This window comes from Lithobates pipiens, unplaced genomic scaffold (assembly GCF_037356315.1).
Source record: "Lithobates pipiens isolate NorthernLeopardFrog02 unplaced genomic scaffold, aLitPip1_a1.2 Scaffold_59, whole genome shotgun sequence".
Lineage (NCBI taxonomy): Eukaryota > Metazoa > Chordata > Amphibia > Anura > Ranidae > Lithobates > Lithobates pipiens.
In genome coordinates, this window is record NW_027507880.1 from 3,368,241 (window position 1) to 3,385,390 (window position 17,150).

General features: G+C 45.6%; 1 protein-coding gene across 7 annotated transcripts in view; it reads left to right on the plus strand.

Annotated features, from left to right (window-relative positions):
• Positions 1 to 17,150, plus strand: part of LOC143958178 (syntaxin-3-like) — a 93,424-nt gene that overhangs the window by 55,006 nt on the left and 21,268 nt on the right. For 2 of the 7 annotated variants that reach the window (XR_013270098.1, XM_077467645.1), the window contains exons 7-9: positions 2,399 to 2,472; positions 8,333 to 8,470; positions 8,777 to 8,887. Coding sequence is in view for 6 of the 7 variants with exons in the window: in XM_077467645.1 (XP_077323771.1) it covers positions 2,399 to 2,472; positions 8,333 to 8,470; positions 8,777 to 8,887 (323 nt within the window). In the remaining variant the exon portion in view is untranslated. Of the gene's footprint in view, positions 1 to 2,398; positions 2,473 to 8,332; positions 8,471 to 8,776; positions 8,888 to 10,153; positions 10,265 to 17,150 lie in introns of all 7 variants that reach the window. The other 5 variants (XM_077467646.1, XM_077467647.1, XM_077467649.1 and 2 more) reach the window with 3 other exon arrangements.

Consider the following 17,150-nt stretch of genomic DNA (forward strand, 5'->3'; position numbering starts at 1 on the left):
TATGCTAGGGCATTTTCTACTCCTAGAAAAAAGGAAAAAAGGAGAGAACTGCGCAATCCCTAATATTTCATATTAGGATATAAATATCTCAACAGTGAAGCTCAAGAGTACTCAATGTGACATAAAAGTCAAAATTTAAATACATTGACTATATACAAAATATAAACATATATGCAAGATCACCCATTAGTGTGAACATAACCATATTAACATAAAACACTGAAACTCAATGATACTGGTACCTAGAAAGGGACCAAATTTTTTCAACTTTCAAAGAGAAAAAATTACATAAATGATTGGTGTAACAGTATTATAGAGTCCTTGTGAATAAACTGGAAAAACACCACGTGTCCAAGGTGATTGTCCAAACTCAAAAACTATGTTGACGTGAAGCAAATTGAGGTGCACCACCACCATACGGATAACAATGGCTCCTTACCAGATGCCCCAGTAAGGAGCGCTTTATCTTAAAATCAGGTCAGGAAATGCGTCAATCTTGAATCATCCGAGACAGAAAACCCTTTGGAGCAGGACTCAAATGTATTCCAATGGAAAAGCAAAAGGTCCACCGTAGGAAGGAAGAATACTCCAAATAGTGTAAAATCATTTATTAAAAGTAAACATAAAAAGAAATGCACTTACAAAAGTAAATGGACACAGGGCATACCATCAAATGGACAAGCGTCGGCCGATCGCGAACTCCAAGCGATATCCCGTTCTATAGCAATTCTGTTGAGGCAAAAAACGTGTCACGCCACCCAACGCGTTTCGTGAAAAGATCACGTCGTCCTGGGGTGTTTCTACTCCTACTGGCCACAGTTCGGCCTCCCTAAAGTTTGTAGGGCAGTAAACTGGCCATTTTTATTGAAATTTTGGCAACCCTGTCCCATAGGGGTGGTGGAGGTCTCCAACTCTTGATTCATCATTTAAGTCTACCGATTTGTGATCCCTCACAGATACCTGGTGATGTGGGTCTAGGAATCAACAAAACTTGCCAGGACCATACCATATGACCAGCGTACAACACAGTAGTACATACCATCAGAAACACAATTATCTGTTTGAGTATTCGTTCACATCGGTGCCGTTTGACATGCTATATATCAGGGGTAGGGAACCTATGGCTCTCTAGCCAGATGTGGCTCTTTTGATGGCTGCATCTGGCTCTCACTTCTCAATTTGCGGATTGCATAGTGTGCCGATCCGTGGATTGAGCCCATAGGAAAGGCCGCAGCTTCGGCCTAGCTCCAGAGCTGCGGCCATCTTGGTACACCCAGCGGCGGCCTAGGTAAACGGCGCACTGATGTCATCATCACCCGCCTCAACTGCTCATGGATCTGCCTGTGTAGTGGTAAGCAAGCAGACAATCGTAGGGGAGATGTGGATATTACAGTGGGGGAGATGACTTGGATATTACAGTTATAATTGAAATGAGTTGATTAATCGATTAAAAATTAGTTTTAAACATATTGTATGGCTCTCGCGGAATTACATTTTAAAATATGTGGCATTCATGGCTCTCTCAGCCAAAAAGGTTCCCTACCCCTGCTATATATGGTCTAAGGGTGTGGCTTATAAAAGGCAAATGTGAAGGGAATTTTTTTTTTTTTTTTTTTTAAGTGATGTTGTTGTTCTATGCGTATGGCTCATCTTCATGAAGCTGATATGTGTATATGTATTTTATACTAAATTATTTTTAAATATTTATTTTTAAATAAAATTAATAGATTATTAGAGGAAGGGTATGATTTACGTTTGTGAATTGGTACCTTTTAAAGTCCCAGTGTATGAAGGCCCGTTTTATGGCTCTCTGCTGCCGACTGCTGGCGGGGCAGAAATGAGCATGTGATGTAGATAATCTATCATGATCCAGAGCTGTAGGACAAAAGAGCTAGTCGGTTACCTACCAACTGAAAACCATGCTTTCAAGAGAAACTTGCAGTTTAAGCTCCCTACCATACATATCCACACAATAGAGCCAAACTGGAAGGAAATCCGACAATAAGCAGATTCAAACCAAATGAAAGCGGGGGGCGAACTTTCACTTGGATTGCCTAGGCAATGCAGATGGGAAGGGGGTACCTGTGAAAACCAGGTACCTGCTCCCCTCCCCCAAATAAAAATATCCAAAAAATTTAAGAGGAGGAAGGGGAGGAAGCAAAAAAGCTGAACTTCCCTTTTTGGGGGAGTATGGCAACCTCCAAATTTCTCTGGCGAAGCAGCAAACAAACTGTTCTTGGCGTAGGAGAGAAAATAGGCTGTGTTTTGCCATTATGACATATTATCAAAGTTTACGTCTGTCTGTCCACAGCACTGGCTGGTCTATAATAGGACATTGTAATTATCAATGTTGTTATTCTAACATCTGTCATTTTGTCATCGCCGTTTTCCCTTCAAGCTGGCAAAAACACAACGGATGACGAATTAGAGGAGATGCTGGAAAGCGGAAACCCCAACATTTTCACTTCTGGGGTAAGTCTTTTATAAGGTGGACCTGTCACATACATTAAGTTTTAACCTTTATACTGCACGTTCAAAATACTTTGGCTTAAGATGTCCATCACTCTCTATGATCACCTCCTTTATGTAGGCCAAAATTGTGTTAGAACCTTCCATTTCCTGGCAGGAGTGCCCTCAGAATGGCAAAGAAAGATTTGCCAGCTGCAGATATACAGTGCCTTGAAAAAGTATTCATACCTCCTTGAAATTTTCCACATTTTGTCATGTTACAACCAAAAACGTAAATGTATTTTATACACAAAGTGGCACATAATGGTGACGTGGAAGGAAAATGATAAATGGTTTTCAGCGTTTTTTTACAAATATGTGAAAAGTGTGCTGTGCATTTGTATTCAGCCCCCCGGAGTCAATACTTTGTAGAATCACCTTTCACTGCAATTACAGCTGCAAGTCATTTTGGGTATGTCTCTTCCAGCTTTGCACATCTAGTCCAGTGAAATTTTTGCCCATTCTTCTTTTTGCAAAATAGCTCAAGCTTCGTCAGATTGGATGGAGAGCATCTGTAGACAGCAATTTTCAAGTCTTGCCACATATTCTCAATTGGATTTAGGTCTGGACTTTGGGCCATTCTAACACATGAATATGCTTTGATCTAAACCATTCCATTGTAGCTCTGGCTGTATATTTAGGGTCGTTGTCCTGCTGGAAGGTGAACCTCCGCCCCAGTCTCAAGTCTTTTGCTGACTCCAACAGGTTTTCTTCTAAGATTTCCCTGTATTTGGCTCCATCCATCTTCCCATCAACTCTGACCAGCTTCCCTGTCCCTGTTGAAGAAAAGCATCCCCACAACACGATACTGCCACCACCATGTTTCACGGTGGGGACAGTGTGTTCAGCGTGACATGCAGTGCTAGTTTTCTGCCACACAGTGTTTTGCTTTTAGGCCAAAAGTTCAATTTTGGTCTCATCTGACCAGAGCACCTTCTTCCACATGTTTGCTGTGTCCCCCAAATGGCTTTTCACAAACTGCAAATGGGACTTCTTATGTCTCTCTTTCAACAATGGCTTTCTTCTTGTCACTCTTCCATAAAAGCCATATTTGTGGAGAGCACGACTAATAGTTGTCCTGTGGACAGATTCTCCCACCTGAGCTGTGGATCTCTGCAGCTCCTCCAGTGTTACCATGGACGTCTTGGCTGCTTCTCTGATTAATGCTCTCCTTGCCCGGCCTGTCAGTTTAGGTGGACGGTCATGTCTTGGTAGGTTTGCAGTTGTGCCATACTCTTTCCATTTTTCAGATGATGAATTGAACAGTGAGATGTTAAAATCTTGGAATATTTTTTTTTAGAACCTAACCCTGCTTTAAACTTCTCCACAACTTTATCCCTGAAGCCGCGTACACACGTAGCCGTCTGTCCGACGTACTTAGTCTGGCGGACGTCCGCCAAATTGTCCGTCGGAATTTTCGAACGGGCTACTTGCCCACACACGCCACTTTTTCAGCGGACTAATACGGCGTACTAAGGCCGCCGTACTAAGTCCGCCGTACTTTAGAAATGAACGGACTCGCCCACACACGCGGAGGAAAGTCCGCTCATTTCGAGCGCGTCTCCAGGTAGGCGGGGCCCGCGAAGGAGACGTCGCTGGCCCCGCCGCCTGGTATGGACTTAAAGGGGAACCCCCAACGCCAGAAAAAATCGGCGTGGGGGTTCCCCCAAGTCCACAACAGACCCTTGTCCGAGCACGCTACCCGGCCGGCCAGGAAAGGGGGGCGAGCGAGCGCCCCCCCTCCTTAGCCGTACCAGGCCGCGTGCCCTCAACATGGGGGGTGCCTTGGGGAAGGGGGGGGCCGCGCAGCCCCCCCACCCCAAAGCACCTTGTCCCCATGTTGATGAGGACAAGGGCCTCTTCCCGACAACCCTGGCCGTTGGTTGTCGGGGTCTGCGGGCGGGGGGCTTATCGGAATCCGGGAGCCCCCTTTAATAAGGGGGCCCCCGGATACCGGCCCCCCACCCTATGTGAATGAGTATGGGGTACAATGTACCCCTACCCATTCACCTGTAAAATAAAAGTACAAAAAAAACACAACACACGAGATAAAATACTTTATTGCACAGCTCCGGGGGTCTTCCGTCTTCGGGGGTCTTCTCGCCGGACTCCTCCGCTATCTTCTTGTAGCTCTTTTGCTAGCGGAGGAGTCCGGCTTTCTCCCTCGCCGCCGCCCTCTTCTCCCGACTTCGGGGGTCTTGTCCCCCTCTTCGGTTCTTCTGCCGGGCCACCGTGCCTTCTTATAGCTCTTTTACAGGCAGTGGCCCAGTCTTCTGTCGCCGCTGCCGCCTTCTTCTTCTTCTTCTTCTCCTTCTTCTCCTGGAGATGTTGACTCGACGCTCTCTCCGGCCACAATGCCAGGGACGCGCTGCGCGGCCACTTATATAGGGACAAGGGGCGGTGTCACATGGCTTTATGTCACATGGGTTGGTGTCACATGGTGACCCCGCCCCCTTACGATGTCGCAGTCCCCATGTGACATCAACCCATGTGACCAACCCATGTGACATAAAGCCATGTGACACCGCCCCTTGTCCCTATATAAGTGGCCGCGCAGCACGTCCCTGGCATTGTGGCCGGAGAGAGCGTTGAGTCAACCTCTCCAGGAGAAGAAGAAGAAGAAGAAGAACAACGGAAGGGGGCAGCGGCGACAGAAGACCGGGCCACCGCCTGTAAAAGAGCTATAAGAAGGCGCGGTGGCCCGGCAGAAGAACCGAAGAGGGGGACAAGACCCCCGAAGTCGGGAGAAGAGGCCGGCGGCGAGGAAGAAAGCCGGACTCCTCCGCTAGCAAAAGAGCTACAAGAAGATAGCGGAGGAGTCCGGCGAGAAGACCCCCGAAGACGGAAGACTCCCGGAGCTGTGCAATAAAGTATTTTATCTCGTGTGTTGTGTTTTTTTTTTTTTGTACTTTTTTTTTTACAGGTGAATGGGTAGGGGTACATTGTACCCCATACTCATTCACATAGGGTGGGGGACCGGTATCAGGGGGCCCCCTTATTAAAGGGGGCTCCCGGATTCCGATAAGCCCCCCGCCCGCAGACCCCGACAACCAACGGCCAGGGTTGTCGGGAAGAGGCCCTTGTCCTCATCAACATGGGGACAAGGTGCTTTGGGGTGGGGGGGCCACGCGGCCCCCCCTTCCCCAAGGCACCCCCCATGTTGAGGGCACGCGGCCTGGTACGGCTAAGGAGGGGGGGGGCGCTCGCTCGCCCCCCTTTCCTGGCCGGCCGGGTAGCGCGCTCGGACAAGGGTCTGTTGTGGACTTGGGGGGGGGGGGGGGGGGACCCCCACACCGATTTTTTTTTCGGCGTTGGGGTTGCCCTTTAAGTCCATACCAGGCGGCGGGGCCAGCGACGTCTCCTTCGCGGGCCCCGCCTACCTGGAGACCCGCTCGAAATGAGCGGACTTTTCTCCGGGCGGGAAAAGTCCGCTCATTTCAAAAGTACGGCGGACTTGCATACACACGGCCGGATTGTCCGCCGAAATGCTAGTACGGCGTGTAAATTTTTGTGCAAACTGAAATTCTAAGTCCGCCGTACTGTCGGGTCAAAAAAGTATGCCGGAGGCTACACACGGGGGGATTGTTTGGCGGACTTGAGTTTGCCAGACTTTTCCACCGGATTGTTTGATCGTGTGTACGCGGCATGACCTGCCTGGTGTGTTCCTTGGCCTTCATGATGCTAATTGTTCACTAAGGTTTTCTAACAAACCTCTGAGGGCTTCCCATTTATACTGAGATTAGAGTTCATCTGTGTGTAATTTATTTACTAATTAGGTGACTTCTGCAGGCCGTTGGTTTCACTAGATTATAGTTAGGAGTATCAGAGTAAGACCTTTCCTTTAGATTTACCAAAACTATAGGTTTGACCTCATATTATAAACCCTTTCAATTTGTATATAATCAGGCAGGCCTTTACACTACATAGTTGAAGGTAAATCTAAAGAAAATTGCATAGGAAAATTGTGTGGTGTTGGCCAGCTTAAAGGGGGCTGAATACAAATGCACGCCACACTTTTCAGATATTTTGTAAAAATAAATAAATTTGAAAACCATTTTATAATTGTCCTTCCACTTCATAATTATGTGCCACTTTGTGTTGATCTATCACATAAATGACCAGTAAAATACATTTACGTTTTTGGTTGTAACATGACAAAATGTGGAAAATTTCAAGGAGTATGAATACTTTTTCAAAGTACTCCTGTATCCTGAAATTTACATTTCACTACTCTGGTTAGCCAAAATACGGTTTGTTGCTTTAGGTAACTGCATTTCTGACATTGTTCTTTGCCTTATTAAGTATGGGTGAGTGTGTTCCTGCCAGTAAGTGACAGATGCCACACTACACATTGCTTTGCTCAACAAATTTCGATAAAATCGTCTTCATCAGGAGAATTAGTGAATGAGTTCTGTAGAATAAAACCCCAGGTGTACGAGAAAAGAACCACAATCTTATAGACTTTCTAGCTTGGAATTAATATATCTATTAAGGAGGCTTCTTTCTGTGCATATGCCATTATCTTTTGACAAATGTGAATTCTATCCATAGGTCTTTATGGAACCAGCTCAATCTTGGGTTTTGGTGGCTTCTCATTGGCGTTTCTTGTGCGCACCTGGCTTCCTCCTGGCCTGTTCTTCAGCATCCTCCTGTTGAGAAACTTTGTAGTCTTTCCTTCTTTGTTTTGTGGTTCTTTTGTCCTGTACCTGGGGCTTTATCTTATGCATCCACTCATGCTCCTGATGAAGATTTGTATGATGTATCTACTTAAACAATTTTGTCATATGGCATGGCATCCTGTGCTTTTAACTTTTACTTCTCCACTTGGATGGTTGTAGAGGCACACTTGGTACAGAAGTTCGTCACACTTGAGGTTATTAAAAACAAGTTTAAATTAGAATTGACAGTTCACAGGGGAGACTAAAGCCAACAGAAGTGGTTCCCCCTTCGTCAAGGCTGTGATGGTGGTCGAGACTGACCTGGAACCAAAAGTCTTCTCTAATACAGCCATAGGGCTGTTTAGGTACTATCACATGGTGGAAAAAGGGATGGGTATACTTGATCTATAGCCCTAGGGGCACTAAAAGGAAGATCCCTAGTTGATCCTGACTCAGGGAGTACAGGTTTCCTGTTTGGGAAGGTGAGTCTGAAAAGTCAGTGGATACTTCCATCACCTACATACTGTATACCCAATAGCTATTTGTTTTTAGTGAAGCCTTTCACTGGTGTAAGGATGATGCCCTATGTGGACTCCCAACCATTACACCAACTATATGGGCACCCATCCTAATTAATGGGTTCAACTGTTTCCATTGATTACTATTAATAATGCTACAGCTTGCACAGAGCCCTGACCTTAACCCGATTTGAGCACCGTTGGGATGATATCGCATACAATGATTGTGGGCCGGGAGGAATTATAAGGGGAGTGAATAAGCATAATATAAACAGACCCACCTGGTTTAGGCCTCATTCACACTTGCGAATGGGGCTGTTGCCAGTTACAGGTGAGAACTCCAGCAGGATCCTTGCAATTAGATGTGGGAGGCAGCCCCATTGAAATCAATCACTCCATGAGCGATTGTATTATAACTGTCAGCTTCCTATAGATTTCAATAAGGTTGCCTCCCACAACTAATCACTGGGAACCTTACACATAGTTGGTGATGGTCCTGTTTGCAAATGTGAATGGGGCCTAAAGCTGGCCATAGATGTATCAAATCTCAGCTGGTTCAGCAGAGATATCAACTTAGGCCACAGGTAGCAGATCATTCTGGTAGGTAGCTATGCTAAAGTTACACCTTTTCATTTTTTTTTTCTGTAGATAATAAACGATTCACAGATTTCACGCCAAGCCTTGAGTGAAATTGAATCTCGTCATCGGGACATCGTGCGGCTTGAGAGCAGCCTGAAGGAGCTCCATGACATGTTCATGGATATCGCCATGCTGGTTGAGAACCAGGTAACCATCATGAACAAAATGGGGCATGTGAAGACAAAAAGGGAAATGACAAAACAGGGCCTTTTAATTAAGGGATTAGGAGTACTATGTAAACTGTATTATATTCATCTTAAATCACTCAAACACAGACTCTATAAAAGCCATTTGATGTCTCAGTTGTGTCTCCTTTTCTGTCCTTAATGCTTTGCTTGGAGACTGAGGCTCAACCAAGCTAAGGTAACTATACCTCTACTCTCTGACTTTAGCCTTTATCTGAAAACCCTTTTCTCGTCCAATGTACTAACTGATCCTTTGTGTCCGCTACAGGGGGAGGTGACTGATAACATAGAGATCAATGTCATGAAATCAGTGGAACACGTAGAGAAAGCTCGAGAAGAGACAACCAAAGCGGTGAAATACCAGAGCAAAGCACGCAAGGTGAGGGTGGACAGACCCAGTAGACCATGGCATAACTGACCTGACCTGACCTGATATAAGAGCTATATTAGGATGCCGTTGAGGGCTACAATGACTGGATAAAGTTCTTTGTTATGTGACACTACAATATCGTATGTGTGTGTTTTTTTTTTTTTTGTTTTTTCTTCTTAAATCTCACACTATACCCTGCTTACTTCTTGTACAATTCCCATCATCTTTCAATTTTCTTTTTCTACCGTGAACTTTTCTCACTGTGCTTCTTGCAGTGTGGGCTCTATGCTTTTGTTCCTCTGCATTGTTTCATTTTACCTTTTTACCTTTCTACCATTTAAACCTCCCTGGTTTCTTCCATGGGTTGATCTATGCTTCTCCTCAAACATTTCTCTCATCCTCATCACGCTCTCTCCACCATGTTCTTTTACTATCTTTCCACCGTTCTCGACTTTTTGATCCTGTCTTTAATACTCTTATGTTTAATACTCTTATGTCTTTACCAACCTTTTTTTCTCTACTTCCTACATTGTGTTTTCCTATGCTTTTGCTCAAAACATCAACCTAAATTTCAACTCTCAAAACCCAACCTTCCTTTCCCGATGTTTTATCTGTTTTTTTTTCTTTCCTGATTTTCTTAAAACCTATGCCAACTTCATCATTTTCTATACATTTAATATTCTGCCGTGCGTCAATGTGCTTACACCAAACTCTTCTGTCTCATGTTGTATGTTTTTTCTTCTATAATGGCCCAAACATATTTTTTTACATCTGTAAATACACTACATTTTCAAACCTTCTACTCTTAATTCTTTACGGCCTTCTGTGCCCTTTATTTATTTATTTATTTATTTTTCCCCCTTTTTTTTTTTTTTTTTTTTTTTTTTTTTTTACTTCTTACTACCTTTTTTTTCTTTTCTTCTCTTTTTTTTCTTTTTTTCTTTTACTCCTTTTTTTTTTTTTTTTTTTTTTTTTTTTCTTTTTTCCTTTTTTCTCTTTTCTTTCCCTTTTTTTTTTCTTTTTTTTCTTTTTTCTTTTTTCTTTTCTTCTTTCTTTTTCTTTCTTTAATTTTTCTTCAAAACTTTCAATCATGTGTTTATCTTCTGCCATATAATTTCTCTGTCTTTCCTTTTACACTTACCGCAATTGTTTTCGCTCATAATCCTTCAACAACGTACACTCCTTAACTCATTCCCCTACTTGTGTCTTGGCTTCCTTCTGCTATTTCTCCACTACCCTGTCTTTTTTTTTTTCCACACCTCTTTCTTTCTTAAGGGTTCTCTTATAGACCGTATAGAAAATAACATGGACGAGTCAGTAGGTTTTGTCGAACGAGCTGTGGCCGATACAAAGAAAGCTGTAAAATACCAGAGTGAGGCCCGGAGGGTGAGGAGAACTGCTTAGATTGCTCAGTGGTATTTAATGGCTTGGCAGCCTTGATGGACCCCAAGTAGCAACCAGATCCCTGCATATAGTTATGCTGTGCTGGTAGTGCATTGCTTTAGTTTCAACTCCTGCTATGGTTACCTTTATGTTGAATTTTAGATCTAGAGTTTTAGATATGACTGGGCTCATTTATAAAAACTGGAGGAAGGAAAATGAAGGGGTGTGGTCCAAAACAACAAATCAGAACCTAGTGGTAATTTTCTGACCCATACAATGAAAATGTTTATTCCAGCGTGGCCTTTAGTCACACAGGAGCAAGCAGATGAAACTGGTCTGTTGCTAAACTGTAGTGGTTCCATGCCTATGGGAGACGACTAAAGGGTCTTTAAAGTGGAACTTTTTTCTTTTGGTTAGAGTGGGAATGGGTAGAACCTTTTTTATAAGGTTGTATTGCTATGTGTGTCTCTGTTTAGGGACATTTTGCTCTTACATGACAATGATCAATGGGCTAAAAAAGTAAGAGTAAGGTTACACACAAGCAATTTTTACTATAGCAGTCTTCAACTATAATCATCCTATAATTAATCACTGTAGTAGCGATCAATCACACAAATGCTTCACTCAATTGTTCCCTATGTGTGGAAATTGCTAGCGATCACCCATGTGCAATCAGCCTAAATCTTTCTATCTGAGACTCGGGTGACAATACAAACTTGAAATGGTCCCAACTCATCCCTACCCAATCTACAACAATTGAAACAAATTGGCTGAAATTGCAATTTAAAGACCAACTCTGAGCTCCCCCGCTGTCTCCCAGTGTACCCCCCATAGACACACACACACACACACACACACACACACTTTTTCTCAAATCGCCTTTCAGGACAACCCCGGAGAGAGTGTAGCTCCACCTTGTCATTAGGAAACACATGCCCACTTTAAAAACACCTCCTCTTCCTCCATGGCTTCAGTTATTGTGTTTCCTCCTTGGAGGAAGCATGTGCCTGAACCAGGGAGAGCTACACTCTCTGCAGGGGAGTAAGGCTTACCTTTCGTTGCAGGTTGTTTCTTCTTTTGACCCCCAGCAGCATCTCCAGTGGGAGAGGACTCCTGGAGCTCCTGGTCCCGCCATCTCACGGGAGTAAGGACCCTCGGAGTGCCGGCGTCGGGTGCCCGGTGTCCGCTGGTTAGCGCAGGGAGGGCTCTGTTGCTGGCGGAGGCCGCTGCAGGTCAGCGGCATGGCTCCGTTTTCGGCGCCGGGTCCCGGGCGGCGACGGCGTCATTTACGGTGACGCGCAGGCGCTCTGAGGGGGCGTGGCGCCGTGGTTCAAGCGCCTGGAACGCAGGGATCATGGGGCGGGTCAGGTGACCACGTGCTTCCGCTTCCGGCCGGCCCTGATGACGCGGCGGCCGGGAAAATTTAAAATAATGACGGAGCTGTTTGTGATAGCTGCCTTACTCAAACGATGGAGGAGTGTAAGTCAGCTATGGCGGAGACAGGCGCCCCTAGCACCGGTCCAGCCCAGGTACGTAAGGTGCACTGGCACCCTCTGCTTTACTGTTGGGCTATGTCTTTGTCTGTTCCCCCCTCTTGGGGGCCTGTCGCTGCAGGTCAGAGGTGGACTTCGCTCTGACCTTTTGCAGCCTAGTTCTGGGGTCTCACTAGTGGTCTGTTTGGTGGTGGGTCTCTGCACTGGCTTGGTGTTAAGCAACTGGTTGTTGAGAGCTTTTAGTGAGTTAAACCTGCATGTCGTTTCAGGAAAAATCACTAGGAAAAGCTAGACCAGGTCAGAGAAAATGTCCTTCTTGCAAGACCCCCCTCAGAGATTCGTGGCAGAAGGCAATGTGCAGAAATTGTATCAGAGAATTGGTGGAAGAGGAAACATCCCAACAATATAAGGATTTGTTTTCTTCGGTTAAAGAGCTGACAAACTCCTTGAGTGCAGTCAGGTCCATCCTGATACAAAACCCTCCCGCACAGACCGAGCCTCAGAACTTACCGCCCAGCCCCAGGGCGTCGTCATCCAGACAGGTGGAAACCGAAGAGTCTGGAGACGAAGGGGGTAGTACTCTCATCTCCTTCAGGGAATCTGAGGAGGAGGAAGAGGAAGAAGATAGCAGGGGCTCCAAATACAAGCTATCACTAGAGGAAGTAGATGACATTCTTAAAGCAATCTACACTACTCTAGAAATTCAAGAAGAAAAAGTACAACTGTCAATTCATGACAAAATGTACCAGGGGTTGGACGAAACAAAACGGAGAGTTTTCCCAGTCCACAGGGTCCTCTCAGATTCAGTGAGAAAGGAGTAGAAGGACCCAGAAAAAGCCCCTTTCTTCTCTAAAGCTCTCAAGAGAAGGTTTCCCTTCGAAGATAAAGACTCAGAGGTTTGGAACAAGAAACCCAGAGTCGATGCAGCTTTCTCGCAGGTATCCAGACGAACGGATCTAGCCTTTGAGGATATGGGGATCCTTAAAGACCCAATGGACAAAAAAGCTGACTCCATCCTTAAAAAGGCTTGGGATGCTGCGTCAGTCAGTCTAAAGCCAGCTATGGCAGCTACGGTAGTGGCCAGGAATCTGGAATGTTGGGTAGAGAAGCTGAAGAGCCATATTGAGGCGGGGACACCCCGCAAGGATCTCTTAGAGTCCTTTCCACTGATCCTGAATGCAGTCAAATACATGGCGGATGCATCAGCAGAATCGGTTAAACTGGCCGCTAGGTCTTCGGCTCTTGTAAATTCAGCCAGGAGAGCAGTTTGGCTGAAAACATGGTCTGGGGACACTGCTTCTAAGGTCAAGCTGTGTGGTCTTCCCTTCTCGGGTGACTTGCTCTTTGGTCCCGATTTAGAGTCTGTGCTGGATAGGACAGCCGATAAAAAGAAGGCTTTTCCAGTTAAGAAAAAGCAGGTTGCCAAAAAGAATTTTCGTGCTTTTCAGCAGTCCCATAAAAAAGACCAGGAGCGCAAGAGCAGATGGGGTTCACAGAAGGGCAAAGGCAAGGGTGGAGTCCTCTTTAGATCTCCCCCAGAGAAGTCCCCTAAGAGCAAGTGACAATATCTCCCCAGTGGGGGGGAGACTGTCAGCTTTTCGCGAACAATGGGGCAGGCTGTCTCCAAATCTGTTCGTGAAGAGCGTTGTCGATCAGGGGTACAGGTTGGAGTTTTCAGAACTACCCCCGAGCAGGTTTTACGTGACAACATTGCCAAGGGATCAGGAGAAGGCCTCTGCAATGAAGCTTTTGTTACAGGAGCTGATACAGCAAGAGGTTCTGATTCAAGTCCCAGTAAACCAGCAGGGCAGGGGTTTTTATTCACATATTTTTCTGGTGAAAAAACCCTCAGGGAAGTACCGTTTAATCCTGAATCTGAAAGTTCTGAACAGGTTCATTCGGTACAAACATTTCAGGATGGATACAATTTTCTCCATCACAAAGCTGTTGACCCCAGAATGCTTCATGGCATCCCTGGATCTAAGGGATGCCTACCTTCATATACCAATTCATCAGGCATCGCAGCAGTTCCTGCGCCTGGCATTGAAGGTGGGGAGTTCGGTATGGCACCTCCAATTCAGGGCTCTACCATTCGGACTCTCGTCCTCTCCCAGGGTCTTTACGAAGATTATGGCAGAGGCTTTGGAGCCCCTGAAGTTGAAGGGGATTCCAGTCGTCCCTTATCTGGACGACCTTTTGTTTTTTGCAGACTCCAGGGATCAGGTCCTAGTCAATCTCCAGAGGGCCCAGTCTCACCTCGAGGGCCTGGGATGGCTTCTAAATCTAGAGAAGTCAATCCTGACCCCCTCACAGGAAATGAAATTTCTGGGGTATACGTTAAATTCGATTCTCCAGAAAGTTTTCCTGCCGCTGGAAAAACAGGAAAAGTTGCAGCTAGCTGTACAGCGGATACAGAGCAACCAGACAGTCTCAGTCAGGACGGCTATGGCAGTTCTGGGCCTGCTTACGGCAGCAATCCCGGCTGTTCAGTGGGCCAATTTGCCATTCCAGACCCCTTCAGAGGGAGGTTCTGTCAAGCTGGTCCCATCAGGATCCTTTGGAAAAACAGCTAAAAATTTCGTCAAGGACGAAAAGGGCTCTTTGGTGGTGGAGAGACCAGGCAAACCTCTCAAGGGGCCTGGTGTGGACCTTTCCTGTGGACAAGCGCCTTACTACAGACGCAAGTGCCTGGGGCTGGGGAGCCCATCTGGATGGTCAGACATCTCAGGGGGTCTGGTCCAAACAGGAAGCTCAAAGATCATCCAACTGGAGGGAGTTGAAGGCGATCTTTCTGGGATTAGTGGCCTTTCAGCAGAGTTTGAGAGGCCACCATGTCCAGGTGTTGTCAGACAACACAACAGCGGTTACCTACATTATGAAGCAAGGGGGAACCAGAAGCAGGAGCTTGATGGAGCTGGCCAATCTGTTGTTAGCCTGGGCAGAGCAGAACAGTCTCACTATCGGCAGTGCATCTGAAGGGCTCTCAGAATTTGTTTGCGGACCTCCTAAGCAGGCGCAAATTGCTAGAGGCAGAATGGAGTCTGAATCAGGAGGTGTTCCTGATGATCTCCGAGGCTTGGGGGGTTCCACAGGTAGACCTTTTTGCCAGCCAGCAGAACTCAAAGGTGGACAGATTCTTTTCTCTTCACCGAGGAGATGCAGCAATAGGGTTGGATGCATTTGCTCACCCCTGGCATTACCAGCTGTGCTACGCCTTTCCCCCCTTTCCTCTAATTCCACTAGTACTGAGGAAATTCAGGGAAGAAAGGACAGACTTAATACTAGTCACTCCTTTTTGGCCAAAAAGGCCTTGGTTCGCGGGTCTTCGAAACCTAGCCTCGAAGCCCCCATGGAGGTTACCACTCAGAAAAGATCTGTTATCCCAGGGGACAGTAAGTCATCCAGAGGTGGAACTCCTACAGCTAACCGCCTGGTTTCTGAGGAGGACCTATTAAAAGCCAAAGGTCTCTCAGATAAAGTAGTAAAGACCCTGCTGTCTAGCAGGAAGGCAGTTACACAGGCAATTTACATGAAAGTCTGGAAAAAGTTCAACTCCTGGTGCAGTTCTAGAGAACTCAAGGTCAAGAGCACGGTGTCCGTCTTGGAGTTTCTCCATGAAGGAATGGAGAAGGGTCTCGCAGCCAGTACCCTGAAGACTCAGGTGGCTGCCTTATCAGTTTTCTTTGAAAAGACTTTATCTAAAGAAACTTTAATTTCTAGATTTTTTAGGGCTCTTGCTCGAAATAGACCAGTAGCCCTTAAAGACTTTCCCAGTTGGGATTTGTCTACAGTTTTACAGGGTCTCTCGGGAGCACCGTTTGAACCCTTACAAGAAGCTTCTTTACAGAAGGTGGTTTTAAAAACAATCTTTTTGGTGGCCATCACCTCGGCCAGGAGAGTCAGCGAGCTCCAAGCTCTAGCTATTACAGAACCCTTCCTTAGAATTTATCAGGACAGGGTGGTACTGAGGACGGATCCAGCATTCCTACTGAAAGTATCCTCAACTTTCCATCGATCGCAGGAAATAGTGTTACCTACATTCTCTGCAACCCCAGCGAATGCAGGAGAGGAAGTTTTTCACACATTGGATGTGAGAAGGTGTCTATTACAGTTTCTGAAAATGACTAAAGATTTTAGAAAATCAAACGCCCTTTTTGTGATATTTTCTGGATCACGCAAGGGGGAGAAAGCTTCTAAAAGTACGCTGGGTAGGTGGCTTAAGTTGTCTATAACAGAAGCCTATAAAGCAAAAGGAGAAATACCTCCCTCAGGTATTGCTGCTCACTCTACTAGATCTACGGCAGTTTCCTGGGCTGAAAGGGCCGGTGCAACGCCTGAACAAATCTGCAAGGCTGCCACTTGGTCCAGTTATTCGACATTTCTCCGGCACTACCGGTTAGATCTACTGTCTGCAGCAGATCAGGCCTTCGGCAGGAAGGTACTGCAGGCAGTAGTCCCGCCCTAGGGTAAGTTTCTCGGTTATCCTCTCCGGGGTTGTCCTGAAAGGCGATTTGAGAAAGACTAAGTTAGACTTACCGGTGACCGGTATTTCTAAGAGCCTTTCAGGACAACCGTTACTTCCCTCCCTAGGTTATGCTTAGTAAATGTATTAAGTTCTACCATGGTGTTGTGCTTTCTGTGCTTTGTTTTCCAGTGTCGGAAGGCCACAATAACTGAAGCCATGGAGGAAGAGGAGGTGTTTTTAAAGTGGGCATGTGTTTCCTAATGACAAGGTGGAGCTACACTCTCTCCGGGGTTGTCCTGAAAGGCTCTTAGAAATACCGTCACCGGTAAGTCTAACTTAGTCTTTTATTTTTATACCTACCTCTTTCAGGTGTTCTAGGCCAGTAACAGTAACCGCCCTTCAGACTATCTATAAAAAAAAAAAAATATATATATATATATATATATATATATATATATATATATATATATATATATATATATAAAAATTAAAGGAATAGTTTATTTTGAAAACACATCAGTTCTCAATGGGGAAAAAATGTCGTGCTGGATATCTATACTGATATGAACTGGGTGATGTGTCAGGCACAAAAGGATGCAACATCATTTGATTTTTGAGGTGTCTTTGAATTCTGCCCCCTGTAGGTTGATAATTTTAATTTCCATCAAAGTGAAAAAATTATGCAGCAGGCTAGTCCATTTTGCTGAAATTTCATTGCAGCAACTCAGAATGGTACTCAGTAGTTTGTATGCTCCCCGCGTGCTTGTATGCATGCCTGACAATGTCAGGGCAGGCTCCTAATGAGGATTTCATCCCGATACCTACTGGCAGTCAGAGTGCCATTATCTAGCTCTGTACATCCCTCCATGGATATGCCTCCCCAGACTATCACTGACCCACCACCAAACCGGTCATACTGAACGATGTTACA